Genomic DNA, 21624 nt, shown 5'->3' on the forward strand with positions numbered 1-21624 from the left:
GTATACCACTCTGCATAATTACCGATTTCAGCGTAACTCGTGAAAATGGCAAACTAGAAAAAAGTAAATATCTTTATTAAATGTATGTAGTTTTTGAAACACACATCACTTTCAAAGATCTTTCAAAGTAGAGACTTTTGCCTTCACAATATAATTTCCAGCGGCATATGATTAATCATCGACCCAAAGTTCACTAGAATAGTAATTAATTCACTTTTACATTTGTACACTGTGAACTGTCGTGACTTGGTTGTTCTGAAATAATACTCTGTTACTTGAAAGCATTCCTCTGTCACCTTTATTTTCAAAATTTGAGCCACCGTCAGTCTATACTGCGTCGACATGAAAAAACACAAGACTCCATGGCTTGTCGCATTAATTATGAAAATCGAATTACAAACGTGATTGATATAAGTGGCCAGATATAAATACCCAAAATCGGTATAGGACACTTGAAAGATTAGTGAAATTCCAATGGGAAGTTCCAGGACAAAAAATGAGACAGTCATAAAGATAACAAGGCCAGTGGTTTTTTCTGAGCTGAAAAAAGTTTGCTGGTTTTTTTTTTGAAAGTTTATCAAATTGCCTATAGTATATAATTTAGATAAATTCTAACTTTCGGCTATGCGAGTTTTAAAATCACGAAAACAAACTCTGCTCATGAATTCGTTTTTTTTTGCAAATCCAATCAGAAATGACTCATTGAAAAAAAATCCCACAAACCTAATTCTCTTTGTCATGCTGGAAATTTTCCGTAATTGCTCTGCCTTCTGAAGTTCCACAATCAGCAAAACTGTTAGAAAAGGCAGAAGGATGCAAGGAATTATCTTTGAAACAATTCCATTCACAAACATATATGATTTCCCAAAAAATTCGTCATTCATTGTAAATAATTGAGATAGTTCCTGAGTGTGAATTGTAGCACTAGTAGTTAAGGGGATGCCTGTACAGCTAAAAACAATTTTTTTTTGTTTAAGAGGAGCAGAAAAATTAACGAACTAATCTTTTGGGCCCCATGACCCTTTTTCAATAATATTATATCGAAAATAGTAAAACGAAGAAAGCATTGAACTAAAGACAAAGCACCAAAAAATAACAGCAAATCCAAATGCGGGTTTCGAACATTTTTGAAATCTCAGACCGGCTCCAAATTTGATCATCATAAGCCTGACAAGCGCCATAAAAACACCAAGCCATGTGGAAGATCGGCGTACGAAATCCCTGACAACTACGAATATCCAGAAGATTTGGTATAGAATAAGTGACACAGGGGGAGTGCTGAATAAAAAACATTTGCAAACTAAATTTTTTTACGTCGAAAATTTCTTGATTTTTTTCCGGAAGTTTTTAGATCGCGATTAAAGCCAGTGGGGAAATTGTTAAAAACCACTCCTATGGTCCCAAAATAATCGATTATCATGATAAAACTTATTGAAAATTTTTTGAAATTTTTTATTTACTGTCAAAAAGTGGGAATTACTCAGTTTTTGCCACTCATAATTTTGGAAGTCGACCAAAAAAAACATGTTTTTCGACATTTTTTATGTTTTAATTTTATTTGAATTATTTGTATTAAAACATTGTAGGGGTCGAAGGTAGGGATATGTGATCTGACGTTGAAAACTCCAAAGATCCTCATTAATTTGTTTCTCACGGGATGGAAATTTCAACCCCATTTTTTTTCAATTTCCGCAGACACGAATTTCTAAACAGCTATGTCCTAGTTTTGTGCTCGCTTCACGAATTATCAATTTATCATTCACCAATCAGTTCCTTCTTCATCGAAAAACATGCCCGACGACACAATTGTAGCTATCATGGCGACAAAATCACATAGAGCAATTCCTATCATAATTGATATTATCGAGGAAATCATCATGGTTCTACGAGTCAGTATAATAAAGTGAAGAATTGTTAAAACAATACCAAAAAAGGACAAATAATATTGTAATTTGAGACTAGGTCGGGCAAACTTTTCCAGTGTCAACATCAATTGATAAAGTGCCATTTTGCTGTCAGAATTTGGAAATAAACTAGAAGCATGGTCGTAAATGGATGTAGTGGTTTCCATAGATTCTAAATTGAAACTGAAAGACAGGAAATATGGGAGTCTGAGCAAAAATGAACAAGAGAAATTGAGTTAATGAGTGGCTGTCAGAAAAAAAAAACGAAGCAAAGTCGAAAAGCTGTGACTCAGTTTTTTAAAAATTATTTCACGGCTGTTCCTGAAACGGAAATCTGAAATCTTTGAGAATTTTTTTATTGAAAGGCTGAAAAGTGTTTAAAGTCTGATCTGTCAAAATTAAATAATGTTTTAGAATTTTCAAAGTATAGAATTAGGTAGAGTGAGACAAGTAGCAAAAATAAAAACGGGTCCGATTTATTTTCAGTTGTCTTTTTTTGTGTTTAAAAAAACAAAAAGGCTTTTGTGTTTTGTGATGTGAAATCTCGTTATTCACGATATAATTAAATCAAAGCCTCAAGATGACATAGTGAATTGGAAAATAGGCAAAATATTTTAGAAATCAAAAATCGTCGAAGTAAGCCAGTGTGGAGAAAAGTCAAAAACCGATAAAAGTGAAGTAATGTTTTTAAAAAAATGTTTTACAGAATATTCCAAAAAAACCGAAACTACATTCAGCTCTGCTCTACATACTTGCTCTTTTGCTAAAGATTTCCTCCAAAGTTCGCTAATTTTCTGTATTGTTGAAGAAATGCCTATTGATGTTGCCTACTTCCTTATAAAATGTGTTTCCTTTCCTGACAATAAATGTTAAATTTTCAAAGTTTGCAGTTATATTCTATTCGCGTTGTTTGTACTTTGTAGACATCCACAGTAAAACCAGTTTTCAAACCAAAAAAATAATAATGGTTGTATTATTTTTAATAACGTATTAAACAAACTTTTTTTGCAAATTAGTATAAGTTCATTCAAAAAAAACATAAAAAATTAAGTTGTAGTCCTTCGTAATGGTGTGCCAATTAAATGGTTATTGTTAACGTGAACTTTTATCTGCCAAGCTTTAGTTATATGTTAAAAAATATTTTCATGAACACACCTTCAACAATTTTTTGGCAGTATTACGGTACTGGGAAGACATTAAAAAGCATATGAAACAATTTGTAGAAGCATTCCAAAGCAGTAGAGTATCACAGATTGCATCCACATTGATATAAATAAATCTGAGAAATAATTATGAGTTTAAATGCATGACTTCTAGCAAACTGACAAAAATCCCAAATCGCTATAGATGACCTGAAAAACTGTGGCAATACCGGTTGGCAGTGAGGCCAAGAAAATAGAAAATGTCATGATAATTACTAAATTTGTAGTTTTTTCAGTGCTGGAAGTTTGAGTTCAAATTAATTAATAAATGAGTATGTAGACTCACTTGTTCTTGTAAAGCACACTCGAAGATATTCTACTCTTCTCGGTTCGCTTCAACTCCACGACTAGTAGAGTAGTTAGAAGAGGCAATATGATACATGGAATCAACTAAAAAGTGTATGGCATGTGTTTAGGTGTGAGTTCTAGCATGCCTGCCTGCCTACGTGACCTTCCCTTTTTTCTAGACTTGTAGGCTGGCAGGCGGGTGATAAAATAACTATAAATAACTTATTTACCTTCGAAAATATTCCATTTATAAATTGAAAAATCTGAACAGGTGCGCCATCATAAAGAGAGAACAAATCCGAAACCCGTTGTTCGTAGAGTGGAAATTGAGAGTCTAGTGGAATATTTGTGCAGCTGAAATTGCTAACTTTTTTTTGTTATAAAGTTGTCAAATTATTACCAATTTGCAGGAGTCCAAGTTCCAATTTCGACAAATTTTATACAAAGATAAAAACAAGAAGACATCAGTGAACTGATAAAAACACTAAACGCAGAAGACTTGAATCCGAAGATGAACATTGACATTTTTTGATATCGAACTTCAGACGCATATTTTGAAACCAAAAACCGAATAAGTGCCATCAGGACTGTAAGCCAAGTTGAGCATCTCACCACACCATCACGGATGGACATTAAGACCCAAAAGATTTGAAACGTTAGAAAGGAGTTTGGCGGTGTGCTAGATGCAAAAAGTTTTATATGATTCCGCTAAATCTGAAAGGCTTACCAGTCTGACCCATAAAAGTTCAAAATCATATCTTTCGAGCTTATTGATACAATCATTGATAAAAAATCACAGATAGCGACACTAATCATCAGTGATATTATTGAGGTTGATTTCATCGCCTTTCTCGTAAGTACTAAAAAATGAAATATTGTTAGAATTCCTCCAAAAATAGATAACCAAAATTCGACATGGATACTAATTCTTGAGAGTTTTCTGAAAAGAATTTATAATTGTGTAATTTTAAGGCAAATTCCTTCAAACCAGAGATGCGCGGCTTTCCGGCAATCGGCAATTTCGGCAATTGCCGGAATTCCAAATTTCCGGCAATTCCCGGTATCGGGAATTTTCGGCAATTGGTAATTTCGGCATTTGCCGTGCACCCCTGCTCCGACCAAATTTTTAAACTTACGCTATAAAAGAATAGAATATTAATAACCGTTCGTCATTGTGAAAACTGGGAAATAAGTTTTGTGTAATGTTTATAGAAAGCATTTCAGATTTGAAATAATTTATAAAATTTTCAAAAAAAAATCAATCTCAAAGCAAAATATTTTTTAAGAATAACTACATAACAGAATTCTCATTTCCGATTTTACATAGAACTAACATCATAATTGCTATGTAAAACCCGCTTCTTGTGACTCAAAACGATTTGTGTCTGGAATGCGTGGTGAGACGAAAACAGCGATAATTATAGATAACAATTGGACTCGTCGGTTTGGTATTTTGTTAAAAGCAATTTTAAAAAAGTAATATACTACAAAAATTTAAACTCGATTTCTATTGTGCTTTCAAGTCGTCCCTCTTAAATACAGTTAAAAATTACAGTGTTAAATCGTAAGGCAATTGCCGGTCGGCAATTCTATAGAATGAGGCGGTGTGGCATGTTCTCCCAATATTTTGCATTAACGGTTGAGTAGCACCAGTGGGGAAATTGTTAAAAACCACTCCTATGGTCTCAAATTGACCGAATATCATAATAAAACATTTCAAAAAAAATTTTGAAAATTTTATTTACTATCAAAAAGTGGCAAGTACTCAGTTTTGCCACTCATAATTTTGGAAGTCGGCAAAAACATGCGAAATTGCTTTGGATTTTCTCAAAAACTCATATTTTTTTTGAAAATTGTCAATTTGCCAAAACTTTGACAGGAAATTAAGAAAAATCTAAATTTTTTTGGAGTGTTTTATTATGATATTTGGTCTTTTTGGATCATCATAAGTGTATTTGGACAAAATCCCCATTGGCGCTACTCCACCTTTAGACTTTTGTGATAGAATATAGAAATATATTTTCTCTATTTGAAAAAAATCTCATTGACTTGGAACACCTGAAAAAGTGCTAAAATAGTCTAAAAGTACAAAGTTGCGGAAAAAATCAGTCAAATATTGAAAAAAAATTGAGAATTTTTGAGCTCTTTTTCACTTGTTCGGTGTAAATTAAAAGTTATTTTCAGATACAGAAAACATGGTCTATACCTGATCACATAAGTTTTAAAAAAATATTGAGAGAACATATTACACTAGCCCATCTTTTAGAATTGCTGGTCGGCAATTGTCCTGTTAAATACAAATCATGAAGCATGTTATCTCCCGGATTAAACTCTGAAAAAAGCTAAAGAGGCCTCTCAACGACTGATTCGAATGGTTATTGAATTTGTTGGTGCAGTAGAAACATTTTTGATAATTCATGATTTGGTGGAAAGCATTGAAGTCTACACCAATATCTTCATTTCTCGGTAAAATGCAGAACTATAAGTTTTACAATTGAACAGTCAGGCATGTCAATTTGCAATACCAAAATATCACAAAAAAATCTGGTTATTTTAATGTAGAAATATGCCAGGCTACAAAATAAACGATGATATCTTAATAAGCTGGAACATTTGTGGGTTGCTGAGAAATTCTATTAAAATTACTTGCATACGTCGTGCCTTAATCTGTTTTTCAATTTTCAAAATTATATTAACTCGAAAATCATTGCGTGTTATTGGAAGCAAAGCTCAAAAGCGACATTGAATCATTCTTCAATTGTGACAAGACATCGATTTTTGATGACTGACGAGTTGTTCTGGTCACTTTTAAAAATTCACCTGCATCGTTGTCAGCAGTAATAAATGATTTTCTGATTTTACTTTTTCCTAGTTCGATAAAACACACTCCGTTTAATACATAAATCAAGGTTGCATATCTTGAAGCAATGCTAAATGAAACTTGTTATTTTGAGGAACCATTCGATTTTATGATTATTCATTACATTGCCCTAACATTGTCTATTATTGTATACGCGATTGGATTTTTTGTTCTAATTTTTAAAACACCAAAACATTTCAGTAAATATAGAAATTTATTGATGGCGCACATTTTTTCGTAAGTTTAAAAAAAAAGAAACTTGTCTCAACCATCGTTTTTTTTTGCGTTTGAATTTTCTCTCCAAAATATTCCGGCTCTCAAATATTGGGTTTCTTGGCAAGCTTAAAAATTAAATTTTGAAGGGCGTTCTCCAAATAATTTGTTGAAAATGCTCCTGAAAAATGAACAAAAAATCTGGGCGCCATTATTTTTTGCGTTTAACGGTGGGGAAATCTGGGAAATATTTTTAAATGACTCCAAATTTTCCCCTGATTTTGATTATCTATGTGAAAAAATTAATAAAAATTTCCCTGATTTTATATTTAAGCTTGAAATCGCGATTTTCATTTGCGTACCCATGAGATTTTTCAAATGCGCGCCTAAATAAATTCTCTTTGGAGCGCATTTGCCCCATCCGATTTTCTCCGTCAATTTTTATTTCTTTCAGTTTTCAGCTATTTTCATTCATTTTTGTGGTATTTTATGGGTTTTTTCAAAAAATGTATTCTTTCGAGTCATGTGAACATTTTGCTAGAACAAAAATGAATAAAAATAACTGAAAACTGAAAGGAATAAAAATTAATGGAGAAAATCGAATGGGGCAAATGCGCTCCAAGGAGAATTTATTTAGGCGCGCATTTGAAAAATCTAATGAGTACGCAAATGAAAATCGCGAAAAACTCAAATATAAAATCAGGGAATTTTTTTGTTGATTTTTTTCACATAGATATTCGGAAGCAGGGGAAAATTTTGAGTCATTTAAAAATGTTTCCCAGATTTCGGTACCCCAACTTTAATTTTTTCAGAGGATTCCTTCTCGACATTGTTATGGGTGTCCTATGGAAAGTAACAATTGTCCTACCGGTTCCAGTAATGTGCTCCAACACCTTTGCATCTGAATATGCTCCAAATGTATTTCAACTCCTTCCCGCATGCTTCGCGTATACTGGAGCTTCAGCTATATCACTTTTTGTTCACCGAATGGAGGCTGTAATCGTACACAGATCAGAACAGTCAACACTTCGAAAAGTGACAAAATATTTGAAATATGCATTTTATATGAGCATTGTCTTTGTGCTCATTCTCACAATATTGATTTATCCAGATCTGAAGAACCAAAGAGATTATAAAATTCAAATGGAAAAGGTGAGTTTTTGAGTTTAAAGTCTCTTTGTTTTTTTTGTTTGCTAAAAATAATTTTCAAGAGATTCGGAACGTTCAAGCCGTATATGTGGTGTGACAACTGTTTCTTCATGAATTTTAGTTCGAAAATCTTCTATGTCTTCTTTATCGTTGCCGGAATCGCCGTGGTCTTGGGTGGTACCACTGGTGGTATTGCTTTTCATGTAACAGTTGAAGCATTGAAAAGTGTTAGCTTAAGGCTCACTGCTAAAACAAAAGCGACACATCGGAACTATTTAATGAGTCTCTCGTTGGCGGTAGATTGAATAAATTTTTAGAAATTTTTTGAATTCTTGTGAATTGCAGGCAGGTGTTCATGTCGTTTGCATTGTGTTACCCCTGCTAGGCGTTTTATCGGCAATTAATGTTATGATCAGTTTGAGTAGTGAGTTGTAAAATTTTTTATTTCAGCGGAAAGTGGAATTTCCAAAAACATTCCAAAATAAGTCTCTCTTGAAGTATGTAGGGGTGGGCGGAAAATAATTTCTTCGGGCAAAGTGGCAAATTGCCGGAATCGAAAACTTTCGGCAAGTTGGCAAACCGACAAAATTTGAATTTGCCGATTTGCCGGAAAAACGACAGTTGCTGAAAAATTGCCGGTTTTGCAAATTTTTTTTGGAAATTTTAGACTGTCAATTATAATCGGCAAAATTGCACAAATCCTATGAATGTTCCTACATTTATTTTGAGAAGTAAGCAAACTCATATAAAAATATCAAGAAAAAACGGGGGAAAAATTTCAAAAAGGCACCGTTTTAAGTGTTTCCGTCTTATAAAAAATTCCTCTAAAAACTTCCGGCATGTTGATGTTCGTGAAAGGGCAAATCAGCAAATTATATGTTTTCGTTTGAGATTTCATCTATTAAAATGTCAAGAGTTCATATGTCTTGAAGAAAATGGACTATAAATTGATACATCACAAAGAATATTTATCGAATGCTCGGAAAAAAACTGAAAATTCCCAAAAATTCACACATATACTTGAAAAATTGCAGATTTTCGCTATTTCCCATTCATCCTCACACTAATCATACAAGAACATGGTGCTGCATCTACCGTCATCATGTTCATGACAAATAACTTACTGAGAGGAGCTGTCAAAAAATTGTTCAAGTGCGAGAATGGGACAGTCACGGCTGACAATAGTACTGCAAATCGATCTACGGTGGTTGTTTGATATTTTTCTAATTTTTATTAGATTTTCGGCGATTTAAAAAAAATGAAATACGATCAATAAACGTTTTATTCAATACTTTCATCGAAGCAAAATCTGCATAAAATAATAAAATTGAAACAGAACACTTCAAGAGAACTACACGGCCGAGGATTTTTTCCTCGTCCGCATTTTGGTTAGGCCATTTTTTGAGTTTTCAAACGAAGTTTTCTAGTCCCCGGATATTTAATTTAGGCCAGCCAGCGAGCATGAGTAGCCCACTCGAGAGATGCAGACAATGGGGCCTAGATTGGAGTCGGCTGCTCATTTACCACGAGCAAAGTTTCAGTTTCTCAGTGTTCAAAGATCAAGCTTGAAAAGATGCCGCCATTTAAATTTTCAAATTAACATTTTGATCTTTAATTTGATCAAATATGCAGGAGCGACAATAAATTGAAAAACAAATCAGGTTAGTCATGAGGTCTCTCAACTTTTTTCTACTTTGCACCTGTTGGTTTTCCCTGAATTTTTCGGAAAATTTACCTCACATTGAGTCAAAAACATGCTCAACAAATCTTGCGATTTCGAGCAACCTTCCGGTTTTTCAACGCTTCACATTATTTCAACATCGATCTCGGTGCCAATTTATATAGTAGCATTTTGGATATTAATATTCAAAAGTCCGGTTCATTTTAGCAAATATCGAAATTACCTGGTGGCTCATGTATTTTCGTAAGTTCGTTTCAGTTAGTTATTATAATGAGTTATATTGCTCAGCGGACTACTTCTGGAACTCCACATGGGCACGATATGGAAGGTGACGATAATCCTACCAATTCCCATAATGTGCTCAAATAGTCCTCTTGCTGAGTATGCTCCTATTTTATTTCAATTACTTTTTGTCTGCTTCGTATACACTGGAATCTCGGCTCAACAACTTTTCCTTTACCGGATGGAAGCAGTTGTGATTTTTCAAAACGAGAATTCCCGTCTAAAAAAGTTGGTGACCATTACTAAATTTGGATTTTATATCGGTGCGCTTCTGATAACACTGTTTGCAATTTTAATCTATCCAGACTTGAAGTATCAAAAATCTTATAAAATGAAAATGGAGCAGGTAGGGAATTCTACAAAGTACTCAGCGAAACAAGAGTGCAAGTTCAGAGATTTGGCACATTTTCGGGGTACATGTGGTGTGATAATTGTTTTTTCATGAACTTTGATTCCAATATTTTCAAGATATTTTATTTAATTTGTGGAATCGGAACAGTTATGTGTTTTTCATCGTCTTTCTCCGCATTTACTGCGACGATTCGATATTTGAATTCGGTGAAAATCAAATTATCCGTAAAAACAGCAGCTCTACACAGAAACTTTTTGCATAGTCTGATACTAACAGTGGGTTTTGGTTTCTGTGAGGAAAACAAGGCGAAATCAGAAAATTTCAGATCACAGTGCATATAATATGTATTCTATGTCCTGTTTTGATATTTTTGGGTGCAATTTCGGTTGTTGTCGAGTTATCACGTAAGTGTCAATATTTGAGAGTTGGGTTAAGGAAAATTGTTTAAATATATGAGACCCAGTGGTTTTTTTTAAATTCTTTTTTTGATTTTTCAGAGTTCCCATACATTCCCTACATTCTTTTGATGATCATTCAAGAGCACGGAGCAGCATCTACAGTAACCATGTTCTTAACAAATAATCTACTACGACAGACAATACGAAAAATGCTCCCCGTCCGTCAACTCGAAGCCGTATCTACTGTTTCAGCATATAGTCTAACAAATGCACTCTGAAAATCTGAAAAATCTGAAAACTTTAAAACTTCATTCATCAAGAATGCTTGAATAAAACATTTTGTGCTAATTTTGTGATCAGTTTAATTACATGCGCTTAAATGAAAATTTAGAAATATGATCTGCTTGAGCTTATTCGTGAGACTCTTATTGGAAGAACAATCAAAACAGCATACAAACTACTGATCAAATATAGTGTTCCAGTTACACTTGACCAAGTAAACGTTTCTTCTGGGCTCTTTAATAGACATTTTTCAGATGAAAAACCAAGCGAGAAACATAAATTCGGTAAAAAACAAAAAGGGTGATGGTCCAGTAATAAACACATTAGATTCTGCTAATCTTTCAAGACTGTAAAAGGAGTCCCTTCGTTTCAAACAGATTATTTTGCTAAGAACCCAAATTCGACAAATTTTTGGTAAAATCTTCTTACTGGAACATTCATGACATAGTAAACAGTTGGGGCAATCACACCAAGGTACCAATCATGAACAAGCAAAAAGATCCGATTCAGAATATGAACATATTCAAAAATATCGGAATAGATTCCCAAAGACACTTTCCAATTAACCAAACGCTTCAAATTCTTGCAAACATCTCCTTACTTGAACACTCTTGGCCAATATACGCATGGATCGTCATCGTATCCGCTTCAAGTACAATGGAGCTGACGCTATCGACATGGTGTTTTCGAAGAAGAAGAGTGAGGAGAGAAAGGACTGGCTCTCGAAGTGGATGCGGGAGAAGAAAGACAGAAAGCAGCAGGGACTTGCTGAAGAATATCTCTACGACAAGGACACTCGATTCGTCACTTTCAAGGATTTCGTCAATCGTGAATTGGTGCTCTTCTCGAATCTCGACAACGAGCGTTCAATTCCATGTCTTGTGGATGGTTTCAAGCCAGGACAACGGAAGGTTCTCTTCGCGTGCTTCAAGAGATCAGACAAGCATGGGGTCAAAGTGGCTCAATTGGCCGGAGGTGTCGCTGATATGTCTGCTTACCATCACGGAGAACAGTCGCTTATGACAACAATTGTGCATCTCGCCCAGGATTACGTTGGATCCAACAACATCAACTGCTTCTTCCAATCGGAATGTTCGGTACTCGTCTTCAGGGTGGAAAGGACAGTGCTTCAGCTCAGTACATCTTTACTCAACTGTCGCCAGTCACTCGTACACTCTTCCCGTCTCACGATGATAATGTTCTGCGTTTTCTTTATGAAGAAAATCAGCGAATTGAGCCAGAGTGGTATTGTCCAATTAGTCCAATGGTTCTCGTCAATGGAGCTCAAGGGATCGATACAGGATGGCGCACGAACATCCCTAATTACAATCCACGTGAACTGGTCAAGAACATCAAGCGTCTTATCGCCGGCGAGCCGCAGAAAGCCTTAGCTCCATGGTACAAGAACTTCCGCGGAAAGATCATTCAAATCGACCCGCGTCGATTTGCATGCTATGGTGAAGTTGCTGTGCTTGATGACAACACCATTGAGATCACCGAGTTGCCAATCAAACAGTGAACTCAAGATTACAAAGAGAAGGTTTTGGAGGGATTGATGGAGAGCTCGGACGAGAAGAAACCGCCTGTTATCGTGGACTACCAGGAGTATCACACAGATACAACTGTCAAATTCGTCGTGAAGCTGGTGCCAGGAAAACTTCGTGAATTGGAGCGCAAGCAGGATCTTCATCAAGTGCTCCAGCTCCAATCTGTCATCTGCATGAGCTCCATGGTGCTTTTCGATGCTGCCGGATGTCTTCGCACGTCCACTTCGCCAGAGGCAATTACTCAAGAGTTCTACGATAGCCGCCAAGAGAAGTACCTGCAGAGAAAGGAGTACCTCCTCGAAGTTCTTCAGGCTCAGAGCAAGCGTCTCACTAACCAGGCTCGTTTCATCCTCGCCAAGATCAACAAAGAGATTGTATTCGAGAACAAGAAGAAGGTAGCCATTGTCGATGATTTGATCAAAATGGGTTTTGATGCTGATCCAGTGAAGAAGTGGAAGGAGGAGCAAAAGCTCAAGCTTCGTGAATCTGGAGAAATGGACGAAGATGATCTAGCTACTGTCGCCGTCGAAGATGACGAAGGCGTTTCCTCTGCTGCGAAGGCCGTTGAAACCAAGCTATCAGGCTACGAGTACCTTTTCGGAATGACTATCCTCGACGTTTCGGAAGAAGAGACTAACAAGCTCATCAATGAATCGGAGGAGAAGATGACAGAGCTTCGAGTGCTGAAGAAGAAGACCTGGCAAGATCTTTGGCATGAGGATCTGGACAACTTCCTTTCCGAGTTGGACAAGCAAGAGGCTCGCGAGAGGGGTGATCAAGATGCTATGCTCGAGAATGCCGTCAAGAAGCTTGCTGCAGACGCAAAGAGCGGACGTGGATCCACGAAGAATGTGTGCCCGGAAGTCCTCCCATCCAAGGACGGACATCGTATCGAGCCGCGGTTTGATGCCGCAACCAAGGCAAAGTATGAAAAGATGACGCAGCCAAAGCGGGAACGCGTCAAGAAAGAGCCAAAGAAGCTGGCGTGGCAAGCCGATTGTGACGACGATGTAAGTTTTTCCTTGTAGTTTATATCATTTCCAATATTTTTTTTTAGGTTGGCGTCACTTCTGATGAAGAAGTCATAAGAAAGCCAAAGCCACGTGCAGAAAGAAGAGCTGCAAAAAAGCCAGCTGTGGAGGCTCCAGCAAAGAAGGCTGAGCCGAAGAAGAAGAAGAACAACAAGCTCTACGACATGTCTGGCGGCGAGAGTGCTGATGACGTCGGCGAGAAAGAGGGATCGGACAATGGTAGTGTGGGAAGCGGTTAGTTTATAAATATTGAAAATGCTTCCAGAAATCCAAAAAATTTTTTTTGTAATTTTGGCAAGGTATATGCCTGTAAAAAATAAATTGGAAACAAAATTCCCTGTGGGGCGCCTAGAATCAAATTTCTAGGTCCAGAAACTCACGGATAATCTTTAAAAAAATATTCCAATTCATTTCTATGAAAATACTTCCAGAAATCCAAAATTTTTTTTTGTAATTTTGTAAAAAATAAATTGGAAACAAAATGCCCTTGGGGCGCCTAGAATCAAATTTCTAGGTCCAGAAACTCACGGATAATCTTTAAAAAAATATTCCAATTCATTTCTATGAAAATACTTCCAGAAATCCAAAATTTATTTTTTGTAATTTTGGCAAGGTTTTTCTTTTTCCGCAATTTTTCCGCAGCAAAATTTTTTTCGCGGCGATTTTTCTCCGCAGCAAAATTTTTCCACTGTGAACGTATAGTTCAGTTCTATTGTTTACTATTCCCTCTATTATTACTATCGCATTTCCTATCTGTCTTGTAATAGAGGTCACCGATCTGGCCTGCCCTCTAGTGTTCTACCCTTGATTATATATGCATTCTATACATCAGCGAGTGAGCGAGTGAGAGGTGACCCATCTCCTCTCTCTCCATCCGGCCTATTTAATCAATAAATGCATGTATTAAAACACTATATTCAACAATCATAAACAGATAATGAGGTACCATTATCTTCCGTTTATACCGCAGCAAAATTTTTCCGCAACAACGAACCGGCGGAAAAATCTACCGGCGGAAACAACTACTTGCGGATAAACTCAAACCGGCTGGAAATTCTACTTGCGGAAAAACTCGAACCGGCGGAAAAAAACCTACTTGCCGAAAAATTCAAACCGGCGGAAAAATCTACTTGCGGAAAAACTCGAAGCGGCGGAAAAATCTACTTGCGGAAAAACTCGAACCGGCGGAAAAATCTACTTGCGGAAAAAATTGAACCGGCGGAAAAATCTATTTGCGGAAGAAATCGAACCGGCGGAAAAAATCTATTTGCGGAAAAACTCGAATCGGCGGAAAAAATCTATTTGCGGAAAAACTCGAACCGGCGGAAAAATCTACCGGCGAAAAAAAATCGAATTCCACGAAAAAGAGTCGTGAAAGAGTGACGGAGAAAAAATAGAAACAACTGAAAAACATGGTTTCAAGATCGAGAAAGATTTATTGTTCACATTGAAATCAAGTGAAAAGAGTTTTTTTTATTAAAAGTGAAATAAATTATAAAGTGTTGTATCCTGATTTCGTTCCGTTCCATCCTTTGTCGTCGTCTTCTTCGTAATTCTGTAAACAATCAGTTTAGCTGAAGCATCATTCAAATCTTTCCTTACCATTCCGGTCCTTTGTTGTCCTCGTCGTCGTCGTCGTTGCCGTGGTTCTCGCCTTCTCCCGATCCAACCATTCTGATCCATTCCGATCCATTCCGATCCATCCACCCTGTTCGTCGTCGTCACCGCTTTTATCGTAAATCTGTAAAAAATCAGTTTAGCTGAAGCATCATTTGAATCTTTTGTTACTATTTTCGTGTTTCCGGAATTCATCATCTTACCATCGTCGTCTGGTCCCGATCCATTCGGCATCCTTCGTCGACTTGATCGTCGATCTGTAAAAATTCAGTTTAGATGAAGCATAATTTAAATCTTTCCTCACCCTTTCGGTCTTTTGTTGTCCTCGTCGTCGACGTCGTTGCTGATCCATTTCGATCCATTCCGATCCATTCATCCTGTTCGTTGTTATCGCTTTTATTGTAGATCTGTAAAAAATCAGTTTAGCTGAAGCATGATTCAAATCTTTCCTTACCATTTTCTGTGTTTCCGGATTCCCTCTTTCCATCGTCCTCTCGTCCCGATCCTTCCGGCACGATCCTCCTTCGTCGACTTGATCGTCGATCTGTAAAAATTCAGTTTAGATGAAGCATAATTTAAATCTTTCCTCACCCTTTCGGTCTTTTGTTGTCCTCGTCGTCGTCGTCGTCGTTGCTGATCCATTCCGATCCATTTCGATCCATTCCGATCCATTCATCCTGTTCGTTGTTGTCGCTTTTATTGTAGATCTGTAAAAATTCAGTTTAGCTGAAGCATGAATTAAATGAAATGAATTCAATTAAATTAATAATTAATGAAGAATTAAATCTTTCCTTACCATTCCGATCCCTTGTTGTCCTTGTCGTTGTCATCCTTGTCCTTGCTCTCGCCTTCTCCCGATCCAACCATGTCACTCCTTTGTTGTTGTTGTCGTTGTCGTCGTCGTTGTTCTCGCCATCACCCGATTCCATCCATCCCGATCCATCCCGACCCATCCCAACCCATCCCGATCCATCACGATCCATTCCGATCCACCTATCCTGATCTTCGTCGTCGCGTCGATCTGTAAAAATTAGATTTTCTGAAGCATCGTTTAAATTTTTTCTCGATTCATCCATCCCGGTCCTTTGTTGATGTCGTCGTTGTCGTCGTCGTTGTTGTTCTCGCCTTCACCCGATTCCATTCATCCATCCTGATCCATCCATCCCAATCCATACCGATCCATACCGATCCATCCCGACTCATCCTCACCCATCCCGAATCCATCCCGATCCATCGCGATCCATCCCTATCCATCCCTATCCATCCCTATCCATCCCGACCCATCCCGAATCCATTCCGAATCCATCCTCATCCATCCCGAATCCATTCCGAATCCATCCTCATCCATCCCGAATCCATTCCGAATCCATCCCGTCCGCCGATCCCGATCGTCGCATTCGAATCCATCGTTCCATCCGATCCATCGTCGCTCGAGATCTTTTGAGTGAGATCTCGTTCCAATTCAACTCCATACTATCGCCACCTTTTGTCCATGTCTTATTTCCGTCGTCGTTCGTTCCTTCTTCTTCTGTTCTGTAAAAAAGCACTTTTATAATTACCGGAAATAATGATTCTGAGAAGAAAGTTCTACACATGGGGCCGCATATTCGAAAAGTTTGCTCCTGGGAAGTAGAAGAGCACGCGGTCAGCTCTCCACCCACTTCATCAGAAGGCCTTTTGGGCCTCCTGGGAAGAATGCCGGGGGGAGATTCATTTGGTCGGGGTATTCCGGATGCCATTCCGGAATACCCGACCGAATGAATACACTAAAATCTTTAGCTCTTGGCTTTTTTGTAAATCCTGAATTTTCAGAAATTTTATTCAGGATTTTTTAAAAGAAAAATTTGGGTTTGGCAAAAAAAATTGATTCCAATTTTTTGGAATCTTTGATTTTTGAGAACTAAATTTTGAATTTTTGAATCAAAAATGTTAAAAATTTTTTTTTTAATCTTACGTTCTCGGTCGTCCTTTTGCTGCTCCTTGCTGTTGCTTGGTGATTATGCAGGTGGTGGCGATAGGTTAGAATAGGAGTTGCTTCTTCATGTGATGCTCTACACCGTAAGAACTGCACATCATCACCCAAGTATTCCATAGAGCAAGAACCGCCCGATCGTATCGCAGTATGGGCCCAACATCGGTTCTCATTGTTCGTTAGGAACAGAAGTACTAGCATGATGTTGGTCATTAGCCTTTATTCGCTACCTCTGAGTACGGTGTATGATCTGTTTAAGCCTCAATTCCGATCTCCCGTTTCAGACAGTTGTCTTAGCGGTGTTATATTTAAACTTCTGTTTTTAGAAGTTTGATACTAAATGAGAAAATGATTGAGAAACTTCTGATTTCAGAAGTTTCGTAATAACTTTCCAACAAAGACGGGGAGGGGGAAAGAGAGAGGGATGTAGCAGTGTCCATTGATTGTCCGAAGCACGAGAGACTGTTCCAGTAACAGTTCCAGAGAATCCATCCATCGTTCGATCCATGTTGGGGGACAAAGGGGAGCATGCATAACATTACAGGTGCAGGGATTTGGGAAGGGATTGGGATGAGAAAAAAGAGAAGGAAAGTTGGAAAGCGTACTTCTTCTAGAATAATTATTCTAGAAGTTGAGTGAAAATTGAGCAAAAGTCGAGAAGAGTCGAAGAATTTCAACTCTTTTCTTTGTAAGTTTTTGTTGTTTTTTTTTTTGTTGAAAAAAGGTTTTTTTTTAAATTTATACAAGTTTAGATCGGAAATCCGCTTCAAACACGATCAACTCAGGACAAAAAAGGAGTGCTAGTAGCGAAACCAGCTAAATACAACAGAGCATGGTTTCCTTAACTGTTCCAGAACACGAGCCCCTAAATCGGACTGCGGACCTGGTTTATCAAGCAAGGAGCACATCTACAGGGTGGGATGTACTCACAAGAAGGGGGTATAAGCAAAAAGGAGTGAATGACAGAAAAACAATTGGGAGGCTGGATGAACGGAGACCCGGCGTTTCCCCTGAGAAAAGAAAGAGAGAGCGTGATAGAGGCGGAGACACAGACAAGAGGGAGACCATTACAGATCGTCTCCTTTAGAGAGTTGCAGGCAAGAGGCGTTGTGGGCCTGTGGGAAGAAGGGAAGAAGGGGGAGACGTCCGCACGGGCTGTAAATGGGTACCTGGCCGTAATCTCAAAAACGAGCACAGTAAAGTATATTTTTAGTTAATTTCCTGAAAGAAAACAGTAAAAAAGATTGTTTAATGCAATTAAACAAATCTTTGGATATAGTTTTATTTTGAAACTTTTCATTTTACCAAGATTTTTTGAGTTAGCACTGAATTTCATTGATTTCTATTAAGTTCTTCGAATAATTTAAAATGCTTAAAGCACAGGCTCTGTGAGTAATTATGTTAAATAAATGAATTCGACACATTTGAACAAAGTCGGGCAAAACAATTTTTAGCCAAATATCTCAAATAGAGTTTCGAAAAAAAACAAGGTATATGCCTGTAAAAAATAAATTGGAAACAAAATGCCCTGTGGGGCGCCTAGAATCAAATTTCTAGGTCCAGAAACTCACGAATAATCTTAAAAAAAATATTCCAATTCATTTCTATGAAAATACTTCCAGAAATCCAAAATTTTTTTTTTGTAATTTTGGCAAGGTATATGTTTGCCGAGCTCGGCAAATTTGCCGAATTTGCCGAATTTGCCGAGCTCGGCAAATTTTGAGATTTGCCGCACACCCCTGGTACCAATGTAACCGATGGACCTGTGGAAGAAGCCTAAAGCTGTGGCAGCGGCCCTCGGGCTCTCCACAACTCCCTGCGACCCTGGAAGAAACACTACCTCCCCCCGTGATTCGTTACCCGGATGTTCGGTTCCTCAACAACAGCAATCATTTCATCCATCGTTTTGCTCGAAAGTAGCTCCTCTAAGTTCTCCAATATAAAAAAGCAAGATCTCCGGTTGGTTCTTGCAAAAATCCATTTATCCCCTTGTTTTACAGGCCATTCGTACTTGATGATGATCATTCGTACTTGATGAAACACGAATTTTCAAGTTTCTAATTTTTTTTTCCAAAAAATTAAATTAAAACGAGAATGGCTAGCTACTGATGAGACCACGGCCATTCTCAAATCATTAAAAATTACAATTTTTTCGTAGTCTAGCTAGAGTGGTCAAAACTACTAATTTAAGGTGTTTATAACGGCCACTATATTTAAAAAATTCAAAAAAAAATTGTAGGCGATCTACGCCTACCTATCGTTACGTGGCTAAAATGTAATAAAAATAGATTTTTAGTTTTTTTTTTCGTTATAAAGTCTAATTTTTTAATATTTTCGATAAATCATTAGTTTTTTCGTAGTTTTCCCAAAAAAACTAGGATTTCCTCAAAAAAAAGGCTTCAGGCAACCTACACCTACTCGGCTAAACTGTCTTTTTTTTCAAAAAGGAAAATCGAGTTTTTTCCGTTTTTTTTTGTTAAAAAGAGTCGACTTTTTTAATAATTCCGAGCAATTTCTCAATATTTTTTGATAAACCAATAGTTTTTTCGTCGAATTTTCCAAAAAGTGGAGGAGCCGGCGACCTATACCTATTTTGCCGTGGCTAAAATTTATTTTTCAAAAAATAGGTCGCCTACCAGCCGAGTTTTAGGCACGCGGTCAAAAAAGGTGTAGGTTTTTCGGTCTAATTTTTTTCCAATTTTCCCAACAAAAAAAAGCGACCTACGCCTACTGTTTTTTGTTTTAAAAATAATCGACTTTTTCAAATACAGCATTTATTTTTCTTCCACTACGAATTAAAGGCGCATGCATTTTTGGGAAATGGTCTCGCCACGCGCCACTTATTGATTTAAAAATTTTTTATTTCAAAAATCAATGCGTGGCGAGACCATTTTGCGAAAATGCATGCGCCTTTAAAGTTGTTTTTTATTTTCAAATTTTCAGAATTTTCAAATGGAACGAGATTTTCTTCAGAGCACCGATCTGGAAAGGAGCCACGGACGAAGAAACACGAATTTTCGAGCTTCTAATTTTTTTCCAAAAAATTAAATTAAAACGAGAATGGCTAGCTACTGATGAGACCACGGCCATTCTCAATTCGTTAAAAATAACAAGGTAGTCTAGCTAGAGTGGTCGAAACTACTTTTTTCAGGTGTTTTTAACGTCCACTATATTTAAAAAAATCAAAAAAAATTTCGTAGGCGACCTACGCCTACATTTCCGTGGCTAAAATCTAATTTTTTGGTAAAAAATCGACTTCTTTCAATAATTCCGAGTAATTTCTCAATATTTTTTTGATGAATCAATATTTTTTTTTCCGCGGAATTTTCTCAAAAAATGCCATATTAAAAAAATGGTTTCGATTTTAAAAATAATCGATTTTTTTTTGTTTTTTCGTTTAAAATCGACTTTTTCAAATACAGTATTTATTTTTCTTCCATTACGACTTTAAAGGCGCGTGCATTTTCGCAAAATGGTCCCGCCACGCGCCGTTCAAAATATATTTTCAAAATCAATGTGTGGCGAGACCATTTCGCGAAAATGCGTGCGCCTTTGAATTCGTAGTATAAGAAAAAAACATTTTAATTCCGGATAAGTTCTCTATATCAAAATAAAAATAATTTTATCATCAAAATCACCCTTTTTGTTGATAAATCAAGAAAAAATAATCATTATTTTACGAAAAAATAGAAGTTGGAGCAGAGGCACGGTAAGACAATGAAATATTTACATGAAAATTGGTATGTACATATTAATTTCAAAAAATTAAGAGTATAATATGCTATGAATAATAGCTTTATTCCAGAAGAATTGACAGAAATCAGCGGAGAAGTGCACACAAGTCATTGGTCGATCGTCGTGGGCTTCCTCAAAATAGGTAGCCTACCAGGCGAGTTGTAGGCGACGGCAGTGTGTTTTTGTTCGACTTTTTTGTTGAAAATCGCGGAGGAAATCACTGAGGAACTTCAATTTTCAAGTTTTTTCTCAAAAATTCACATAAAACGAGAATGGCTAGCTACTGATGAGACCACGGCCATTCTCAAATCAATCATTAAAAATTACAGTTATTTAGTAGTCTAGCTAGAGTGGTCGAAACAACAAATTTTATTACAGGAGCACAAAATTCCGAGAATGCGTACTGCACAACATGTCTGACGCGCAAAATATCTCGTAGCGAAAACTACAGAAATTCTTTAAATTACTACTGTAGCACTGGTGTCGATTTACGGGCTCGCTGTTTTCAATTTTCTTTATAAATGGTTTCCGTAAATCCACACAAGCGCTACAGTAGTCAAATAAAGGATTACTGTAGTTTTCGCTACGAGATATTTTATATTTTTTTGGCAATTTCGTTGCGCAATACACATTCTCAGAATTTAGTGTTCATGTAATAATATTTTAAACGACCACTCAGTTTTCAGAAAAAAACTGCGAAATGATGAAAATTTTAGCTCTGCTCTCGACGTCACTGGCTCCCTCATATTCACGAATGGAAGATAATTACGGTATTTTGTCGAATTACGCAGCTCGTGTACTTCTCGAGGAAAAGTTTTTACAGCTTTCGGCAAAATATTCTGATTTTGCACGACTTTTGCAAATTTTTTTGTTGTAAATACCTAATTTCTAAATCTTTTTTATTGAATTTATGTGAAAAATTTATTATGGGAGCACTAAATTTTGAGAATGCGTACCTCACAGCATATTTGACGCGCAAAATATCTCGTAGCGAAAACTACAGTAATTCATTAAATGACTACTGTTGCGCGCTCGATTTTTGAAATGTATTTCTTCTCTTTTGCTTAATTTTTATATTCTATCGACAAATATATTATTTTAATTCATATAT

The 21624-nt window shown here is 36.8% G+C and overlaps 6 protein-coding genes, 2 non-coding genes and 1 pseudogene across 10 annotated transcripts; 4 read left to right on the forward strand and 5 right to left on the reverse strand.

Annotated features, from left to right (window-relative positions):
* Positions 1–216: 216 nt before the first annotated feature.
* Positions 217–2071, reverse strand: srw-98 (G-protein coupled receptors family 1 profile domain-containing protein; the record flags this gene model as incomplete). Of its 2 annotated transcripts, NM_071078.2 has the most annotated exons (5): positions 217–255; positions 297–540; positions 724–951; positions 1000–1278; positions 1764–2071. In NM_071078.2, 5 exons carry the CDS (start codon positions 2069–2071, stop codon positions 217–219), a joined length of 1098 nt encoding a protein of 365 aa, NP_503479.2. The 2 variants fall into 2 exon arrangements, with proteins under 2 accessions (NP_503479.2, NP_001300138.1); NM_001313209.1 differs by lacking the exon at positions 1764–2071 and having other exon boundaries at positions 1000–1181.
* Positions 2072–2950: 879 nt separating this feature from the next.
* On the reverse strand, positions 2951–4613 carry srw-91 (G-protein coupled receptors family 1 profile domain-containing protein; the record flags this gene model as incomplete). The annotated part of the gene is made up of 8 exons (NM_071079.4): positions 2951–3013; positions 3060–3183; positions 3231–3344; positions 3393–3496; positions 3625–3748; positions 3795–4073; positions 4122–4334; positions 4531–4613. 8 exons carry the CDS (start codon positions 4611–4613, stop codon positions 2951–2953), a joined length of 1104 nt encoding a protein of 367 aa, NP_503480.3.
* Positions 4614–6321: 1708 nt separating this feature from the next.
* Positions 6322–8905, forward strand: srh-3 (Serpentine Receptor, class H; the record flags this gene model as incomplete). Its single annotated transcript, NM_071080.2, has 5 exons — positions 6322–6491; positions 7280–7619; positions 7679–7912; positions 7962–8040; positions 8651–8905. The coding sequence occupies 5 exons, from the start codon at positions 6322–6324 to the stop codon at positions 8830–8832; spliced, it is 1005 nt and encodes a 334-aa protein (NP_503481.1). The 3' UTR covers positions 8833–8905.
* A 465-nt stretch (positions 8906–9370) lies between these two features.
* On the forward strand, positions 9371–10607 carry srh-5 (Serpentine Receptor, class H; the record flags this gene model as incomplete). Its single annotated transcript, NM_071081.1, has 5 exons — positions 9371–9540; positions 9586–9925; positions 9973–10206; positions 10257–10335; positions 10429–10607. The coding sequence occupies 5 exons, from the start codon at positions 9371–9373 to the stop codon at positions 10605–10607; spliced, it is 1002 nt and encodes a 333-aa protein (NP_503482.1).
* Positions 10608–11237: 630 nt separating this feature from the next.
* On the forward strand, positions 11238–13430 carry Y46H3C.4 (annotated as a pseudogene). Its single transcript has 2 exons — positions 11238–13168; positions 13216–13430. Coding segments are annotated over exons 1-2 (2146 nt in total).
* A 662-nt stretch (positions 13431–14092) lies between these two features.
* Y46H3C.9 lies at positions 14093–14111 on the reverse strand. Its single transcript, NR_068613.1, has one exon. It is a non-coding gene; the product is annotated as an Unclassified non-coding RNA Y46H3C.9 (non-coding RNA).
* Positions 14112–14771: 660 nt separating this feature from the next.
* Positions 14772–16238, reverse strand: Y46H3C.5 (Btz domain-containing protein; the record flags this gene model as incomplete). The annotated part of the gene is made up of 6 exons (NM_071083.2): positions 15603–16238; positions 15398–15513; positions 15261–15350; positions 15111–15213; positions 14978–15063; positions 14772–14930 (listed from the first exon to the last, which is right to left on the reverse strand). Exons 2-6 carry the CDS (start codon positions 15476–15478, stop codon positions 14772–14774), a joined length of 519 nt encoding a protein of 172 aa, NP_503484.1. The 5' UTR covers positions 15479–15513; positions 15603–16238.
* Positions 16201–17765, reverse strand: Y46H3C.7 (uncharacterized protein). Its single transcript, NM_001392481.1, has 2 exons — positions 16761–17765; positions 16201–16339 (listed from the first exon to the last, which is right to left on the reverse strand). The coding sequence occupies exons 1-2, from the start codon at positions 16989–16991 to the stop codon at positions 16304–16306; spliced, it is 267 nt and encodes an 88-aa protein (NP_001380010.1). The 5' UTR covers positions 16992–17765; the 3' UTR covers positions 16201–16303.
* A 3816-nt stretch (positions 17766–21581) lies between these two features.
* On the forward strand, positions 21582–21602 carry 21ur-9982. Its single transcript, NR_068614.1, has one exon.
* Positions 21603–21624: the final 22 nt, after the last annotated feature.

Source organism: Caenorhabditis elegans, chromosome V (genome assembly GCF_000002985.6).
Source record: "Caenorhabditis elegans chromosome V".
In the NCBI taxonomy this organism is placed as follows: domain Eukaryota; kingdom Metazoa; phylum Nematoda; class Chromadorea; order Rhabditida; family Rhabditidae; genus Caenorhabditis; species Caenorhabditis elegans.